Below are 8,106 nucleotides of genomic sequence, written 5' to 3'. Positions count from 1 at the left end.
GATAGGGCTGAGCAGGAGTTCCCAGCACTTTTTCCCTTTTTTTTAATTTCTTATTTTTCCTTTTTCTTCTTTTTTCTTTTTTTCCTTTCTTTCTTTTTTCTTTTACATTTTTCTTTTTTCTTTTTTTTCACATGAAACAAATCTAAATCCTCTTTTCACAAGGCTGTTGTGTGTGCGAATGCTTGCTGATCTATTGCAGCACACACACATAAAAATGGTCTGTTTGCCTCAAGATGATCCCTAAGGATGCCTAAGTAAATAGCTGCAATTTTCAGAAATGCTCAGCTTGCTCAGCTTCCTTTAAGTCACTTACAGTTTGTCGTGGCTGGTTTGATCCCGTTTAAAAAAAATAAATAAAAAACAACCATAGAGCATGAAGGGAGGATTAAATGATCTCTAAGGTCCCTTCCAACCTAGGCCATTCTATGATTCTATGATTCTATGATTCTGTGATTCTGTGATTCTGTGATTCTGTGATTCTGTGATTCTATGTCAGTACTGTTCTGTGCAGTCTGTATACACTTTCAGACAAAAGCCAGGACCGGTGTAATACTGGAGTTCCCTGATGTTTCAAATAGGCAAAACAATCTGAATAAGGTCAACACTATAGATCTCTTCATGATTATTCGCCAATAACCTATAATGGTAATTTTAAACTGATGTTCTATGTAGCTTGTCTCTTACACTCAGTATGAAACTTCCATTACCATCCTCACTAGACCAGTTTAAAGCTGCATTTTTATTCTCTGTTTCTGCTCCTGACTGTAATTGTTTTAATGATGCTTACTGACAGCTGATACTTTCTGGCAAGTTCTCACCAAGCTTGTGCGGTTAAAGTCAAATTGTAGTGCAGTCTGCACACACTTACTAAATTAGAATTATTTTTTTGAAGTATTCCATGGTAAATTTCTAAATTGCAGCTGCCAGTCTGGAAATTATTCAGTCTCTCTGAAGCACAATTGGAGAAATCACATCATTTGGGGTATATAAAATGTACTTTTGAATGTATCCTTAGGCAATGAACTAGCAAAGCACACAAGCACATGACTTCAATACTCTACTGAACAAAATTCAACTCTTCTCTGGAACCTTGATATTCTACTAAAACACACTCAAGGGATCAAAATAAATATGCAGTTGAGGTATCTTTTTGTACAACCTAGATCCATAAAAGCAGGGCTATACAGGATAGAAGGGGACATATCATGCTATTGAATTAATTCAGTTCTTCATTTTCTCCATAACTGAGTTACTACAACAAACTGCCACTACGTTCTTCTTTCTAATATTTGGACATATTTGTGAAAACCTCAAATGTGTAAGTCAAAGGTGCTTAGATGAGAAGTCCCATTGATGGTCTAGAAGGAATTACATATAACTTGACCTCAGGATCATGTGGTTATTGTCTGGTGGTAAGTCCTACCTCTTGCTACTCTGTATTTTCTGTTATTATAAAACAGTTTGCATTTCTCTGAAGAGAATCAATTGCTGTTTTAACATCTCCTCTCTAGTTCCTCAGGTCTGACTACAATCAGTCAAGACTGCTGCAAATCCTGTTCATCCTGCTGCTCCATCCTAAGCGATACACACTCTATTCCACCGGTTTTATCACAAAACAGAGGAATCATCAGGCAGAACTCTGGTTCTGGGTTACCTTCCCTGGTAAGTGTTTGACTTAGTAGGCTGCTTACAATTTTATAGAAAAGAGACTCTGACAAAAAGTAACTATGGCAGAAATCTCTTCCTCAGCTTTGCAGCTGGTTGTGTTTTACCTCCTTTTGTCTTCCAAAACTAGGTCATATTATAAGTAATGTTATATGATACGATGTCAGCAAGGGTTTTGAGCACTATATACAGAACTGCATGCAATGGGCAGGTATGTAATACCTCCTGAAGATGCTGGGTACATTTGCTATAAAATGTCATAACCTGGAGTGCCATGAAAGGTAACAGTAGAGATACTCTGCAAGAAGCTCTCTCTCTAATATTTGAGCCGATTCATAGAAGGAAACCAGAATGGACTGTGGTAAACTACATCTAAGCTGTGAATTCCCAGCATTTACCAGCTTCTGGAGGTGGCTCTAACTAGAGGAGACAAGCCAGAGATGTGTGCTCCATCTCTTCTCTCCCCTCAACTCCAGCACCGTGGTTTCCGGTGGCAGAAATGCTGAGAGTTCAAGCAAATGCCAAGCTGTGTTGCACTGAGGGGCTCCCCCCTATAGGCCGTCGTGGTTCTGTGTCTGTTGGGCGTGACATAAATCACACCTACTCCACACACCTCAGCCAGAGTAAGAGACTTTGTTCCTTGCTCCATCCTGGGCGTCTGATGCCCTGGAAATTGCAGAAAAGTGAAGAGCAAAATGGGCAGAAACTTCATATTCTTGACTGCAGTGGCAGGTTTTCTGTATTCAGATTTAAGGCCTGAGCTGGATTCTGGATATGTGTATGGGAGCTTGTCCAAGAATGTGTTTACACGCATATGAGTACACAGATGCATGCCAGTGCATCCTCCCTTCATTACATCATTTTGTTATTTACCAGACGCTTTTAAGACAGAAGACATTATAAACATGTATGAATATTATTTCTACTGTAATAAAGCCAGAAATAGGAGAAAATACAATGCCAGAATCTGAAAAAAACCCAACCCTTAACTGATTCTTTTATATCTTTATTTTGCTCTTTTTTTAAGCTTCCGTCTGATTCCTTCAAGTATCTCAGCTGGTGTGACATAGAGGAACATGATGTTCGAGGAAATCAGCTTCATTGTCCCCGAGTGAGAGAAGGTGAAGACCAAAAAGACGTATTCACATTTCAGTCATAATTTTATTCACTCAAACAGTATGTCCTTAAACGTTGTGAGCTTAAATCATGGAGTTTGCCAGTGTTTTGAAAAGGGGCTGGCTTTCATCCCATGTTGCACATGCTTCCGTTTTTTAATCACTAGGAAAACACCCTTTGTAGTTTTGAAAATGGGAAACAAAACCAGAACTGTAGTTTGAAAATTTTTTAGTATTTATGTGCTGTCAATTACTTCTTCTGAAAGTTAATTAACATTTAAATACTGTTCAGGATGCAATAGCCATATGCCAAACAAAAAATACCAAGAGTGAAATCCAGCCCTGCAAACAGTGGCACGTGTATTTTATTTTTAAGACCAATTGGCCCAAGTGCAATCTGTAGACACACTCAAGAATAGAGAATGAAAGGAATGAAATGTGGATTTTAAAATCCAGTGTTTGCAGTAGAAAAATTCCACACTGTCTAGCTTCAGTTAGGAATTTGAGGGTGTCCATTTTAGTAAGCCTTTAAGGCTTTAATTCTTCAGTGGGTGTCATTTTTAATATGAGTGAGGTGTTGAGTACGGCTGTTGATCCCAGTTACAGCTGGTAGCAGTGAACTGGAAGTTACAAACACATCTCTCTCTCAGGACAGTTAAAGGGTAAGTGCATAACTGTTACATAAGCTCATAGCGTGTGACACAATGTATAGAAATAGTGGTTTAGAACAAAGATGCTTGTGCTCAACCATTTTGAGAAAGCTTTTCTTCTGAGGTCTAGAAGAAATGTCACTTACTAACTGTGTACCAAATCATCACAACTGTAGATTGTTGCTGAATTATGAGCCCAGAAATGGTAGAAAAATCTTCACCTTTGTTTACTTCTTAGAAACCTGGAAACTACACGCCTATAATATTATATATATTTCTTCTTTTCAGATATCTTCCCAGCCATATATATATAATCTTTCAGCAAGTGACTAAGTGGCAGTTTCATATCACATCCACTATTATAAATCTTTTCTTTCCTGGCAGGGCCTTCAAAAGAGGAGCTGTTTTTCAGAGGAGAAGAGGAGACTTTGAAAAAAAGAAAACAAGTAACTGATGCAGAGAAGTGGCAAAAGAAACTGCAAGAGAACTGGGAAAACTGTGCTGTAAAACTTTCTCATTAACTCTTTGTCCTGTAGTAGTAAATAAGCCAAATAATAACGTACCAGCTGCTGCTTGCAGTTAGCAGCTTTAAAGCTCACCATGACATTGTAAACCAGCAGGTTTTTACAAGCTGGAAGAAACCCTGGAACATACTGCAATTTGGATTCTGCCCCCGTGCAAAGAGCAAACTCCTGTGTTGTCACAGGGCTTTGTTTGTGCTTGCACATACAAGAACCACTGACATCCTTTGCCTGCTTAGTGCCTGGTGGTAAACGAATGGTTAGAGAATGGAGTAGTTTAATTTCAGCTCTTTCACTCTCTCCTCACGGCAGCCTGAGCAGTTCTTTTGGCTGGAGGTACTGCATTACTTGCTGGTTCTGATCAGTGATAAGTTATAACCTCTCTAAAATTAGGGAGGAGCTTCCTCCAACACTGAGATCCAGTATTCTGGATCGTGCGTCTTCTGCACATGAGCGCTGGGGGATGCTGATCTCTGGCTACTGAACAGCACTTAATTTTCCAGATGAATCTAGACGCCAAACAAATAAACTACAATCACTTAGTCCTGCTTTCTTCACCCAGAGCAGACACAGAGGCTTGCCCACGCAAAGAGGGAGGAGATGCTGGGCAGTAAGATCCACAGGCTGCTTCACTTTCCAGGAGTTACGCAGTTCCTCACTGCGATTCTGAGGTGAATGGGGCAACTGGCACCACTAATTGCTATAAGAGCATCGTAATAAAACAGCATCACCTTTTAACCTTTTAAAAAGATCTAATGAAACAGTTCTTAGAAAGGAAGAAACAAATTTAAGTGATTTCTTTTTGTGTTTTTTTTTTTTCCCAGGAGTTGAACCTTTCATTTCAGGACCTTGGTGATCTTTACCAGGTGGAAAACTTCAAAAGAATTCTCCAAAGATTAATTCGCGTGGAAAAACTCTGGCTGGTGGACAATTCTTTGACAGACCTAAGTGCCATAAGGCTGCCAAGGTAAACAAAATGTCCTGTTTCCATTATGTGATATCATAAAAATCAAAACTATTATTTACCTATGTAGTAGCTGGAGCAGACTCTTGAGAACTGCAAAATCTAATATTTTAGGTGTTATTAGACTAAATATCCACCAGTATATTGCTACTCTAAGTTTATTCCCAAGTTGAAAATACTCAGTAAGGAAGTAAGGTGATGTCTCCTTTCTTCCCGGTGGGTCATTCATAAGTCTCACCAAGTTCAGTGATATTTTTGCTAAAAGGGAAAGTTGTTGAGACCTGAAGGAATGTATTTGAAGAAATGGAGGAACTTAACTCAAGCCGAGAAGCCAAGTGTGACGGTGACAACTATACCTTCACAATCCATCTATTGCTACTGTGCTATCATATGTCTACATATATGGAAAGTCATAGTACTGAGAACAGGAATAATGATTTGTCTGTTGTACAATATAAAGAAAACTGAGAGTATAGAGTGCAGGATCTGATCTTGGAGTCCATGGGTAGGCAAAAACAGCACAAATGCAAAACTAGTGTGAAGGCAGGTCTCGAGGAATCAAATTCTTGTATCTGTCATTGGAAACCCTAAGTTGCTGTGACTTCGACTATGTGAAGAGCCGTCCCTGTGTTGGCTTACAGGTATATCCCACTACAGATGTGATCAGTGATGTCATACGCTTTGTACTTTGCAGATGCAGAGAGCTAAATGTCAATAAAAACCACTTTACATCCTTCAGACAGCTGCCAAAGATCCCTCAGATTCAGCACTTATCACTCGCTGAAAATAACATTACGACACTAAGTGGAATATCAGACTTCAGACATACTCCACTCGAGTCCCTTATACTCAAGAGGAATCCCTGTGAGTTTCAAGAAAGATACAGACAACGGTAAGTCTTATCGTCTCATGGCCAACAAAAGTTGATCACCAATAAATGTTTGTGAGAGAGTTCAAAAGGAATAGCATCTCAAATACAACAATGGCCCAAGCAATCTTTTTAGTTTAGTCTCAACTGTCATAAATGCTCCAGGAACTTGGGCTGGTGAGCCAGTGCCTGTTAATAGCCACAAAATATTCAGAATCTCTCTAGGAGGCTTTCTAATTACATGACTGGCAGTTCTTGAACTGAACTAAGTCCCTGGATCAAATTTAGAGACAGTGAGTAGAGCAGATAAATTAGATTCCTTTTTATTAATAGAAACTACCTATTACTCAATCTCTCTTCAGTCTCACTGCATCCCTCGTGTATTCTGAAGGAGGCCTAAATTGCATTACATGTCAGAGACGGAATCAGAGGGATGTGTTGAAAGATGGGAGCCACAGTGAGAGAAAACTAAGTTACCTTAATTCGATTTTTCTGGATTGTCTCTTCTCTCTGTGGCAGCACTGGGGAAGTTGCACTGCCTCGAGCAGTGCAGGTATATCTTGCAGGCAGAGCAGTGTCGTGTAGATTTAACAGAGCTGCCTTGGACACTGGAAATGAAAATCCAAATAGTAGATCGAGTAGAGAGTTCAGGGGAAGGTAATTTATTCTGTATCTCTTGCATATTTTGGTACTCGCACCCCGATCCCACTCTTCCTCAGTTACTTGGACTCCAGAACGCTGTTGCCAGGAAAAATATTGCACATGGATCGGAAAGAGGAGCAAAGCGTGTTCCTTCTGAACTCTTCAGAAATCCGCGTGGTTCGCTGTTTTTCCACATTACAGAGTCCTGTCAGCCAGCTATAGAAGGCATTGTTGATATTATTTAGATAGGCCTTACAGCATGTGTAAAAGAAGTCATTTCTTCCTGGGAGGTGGGGAAAAAAAGGAGATATTTAAAAGAAAGTGTTTAATGAAAACCTTCCTGAGTTTCCAGTACAGTTTTCCTTTCAGTCTAGTAGGCATCCCTTTGCCAGTGTGATCGTGATGCTTGTGCTTTCTAAAGTTAAATAGGCAGATACCAAGGTGAAAGTTAAAAAGTAAATTTAAAATGATGGCTTTCACTGCCAGCGTTGGAGGATAGAATGAATGATTTTCAAGCACAGATAAAGCCTTGAGTTACGTGCTGAGGCTGAGCGCTGGAGTCCATGCTCACCTCTAAAGGCACAGGAAAAAATACCGTAGCTCATGGGTTAACCCCCTGAGCCGTGCTTGTGGAGGGGCTGTGGCTCCATCCAACTCTTCGGAAGAAGAAACCAGCAGCCTGAAAGCGACTGCTTAAAAGGGACCTTGCGTTAGGAGACAGAGAAATTCATTTCGCTTTGGCATCACGGCCACACACCTGGGACTCCTTTTCTCTGGGAGAAACAGGAGCACAAAAAGCTTTGCAGGGAGCCCGGTTTCTTTACCACGGAAGGATAAAAGTTGAGTTGCACTTCTCGTGATAGAAATCTTCGCTTTTCAGCAGTCTAGGAAATTCAGTCTAAGCTAACAGTGGCCTCTCTTCTGCAGTAGACAATTGGTTTGATTCTACTCCATTAAAAATGCGGATACTTGTAGCAGTTTACTGAATCTAGGATATAAAACTTGTGCGACAGAGTGAAAACTGAATTTTTTTAATTAGCTTTTGATCAGATGAATTCGGCAACAAATAACAAATCAAGACTTCCAACAACACAAAATCTGTTTTGGATATGTTTGAATCCGCTCTTTGGTTTTTATGAGTGTCTGTTTTGCTCTTAACATTTCACAAGATTATTTATCTTGATTTTCTATTTCTCTTTTGTCTTTCTTTAAGAGTATTCTCCAGTTTGCCAAATCTGAAAATGCTGGATGGTATCCCAAAACTGCCAGAGGACTGTTCACCCCCAGATATCAGGAGGTTTTTTAAAATGTGTACTATACTCTAGCACTGTTATTTTTCGGGGATCACACCTGTGCTAGAATCACTTTGCTTCAATGATATAATTAATCCTATATGTGGAAGTTGCTGGGTTTTTGTGACCAACAAGATACTGAAGCACAGATATAATTCTTCTGAATGTGTTTGTGATACCACAAGCTTCAAGTAAGTATGGATAAATGACATGTAAATAAGACATAATGTGTATACTGAGTGTCATGAGTTTGTTATATTAAAAATATTGGGTGAATTTCTTGTCTAGGAACTCTGTGTAGACAAGACTCACAATTACTGATTCCCACTGCATTTATCTAAAAGGTGTCCAAATTCAGACCACATGTCCATTGTGGGAAATGGTGCAGG

The 8,106-nt window shown here is 39.6% G+C and overlaps 1 protein-coding gene across 1 annotated transcript; it reads left to right on the top strand.

The window, feature by feature from the left end:
• Window positions 1-1,511: 1,511 nt before the first annotated feature.
• Window positions 1,512-7,803, top strand: LOC104276606 (leucine-rich repeat-containing protein 9-like; the record flags this gene model as incomplete). Its single annotated transcript, XM_009873025.1, has 6 exons — window positions 1,512-1,662; window positions 2,693-2,786; window positions 3,815-3,933; window positions 4,776-4,918; window positions 5,610-5,807; window positions 7,639-7,803. Coding segments are annotated over 6 exons (817 nt in total), but the record flags the coding sequence as incomplete, so codon positions are not given.
• Between the last annotated feature and the right edge of the window lie 303 nt (window positions 7,804-8,106).

Source organism: Apaloderma vittatum, unplaced genomic scaffold (genome assembly GCF_000703405.1).
Source record: "Apaloderma vittatum isolate BGI_N311 unplaced genomic scaffold, ASM70340v1 scaffold11400, whole genome shotgun sequence".
NCBI classification, from domain to species: domain Eukaryota; kingdom Metazoa; phylum Chordata; class Aves; order Trogoniformes; family Trogonidae; genus Apaloderma; species Apaloderma vittatum.
Note: the sequence above shows the minus strand (reverse complement) of the source record. Positions and strands in the feature narration are given on the sequence as shown.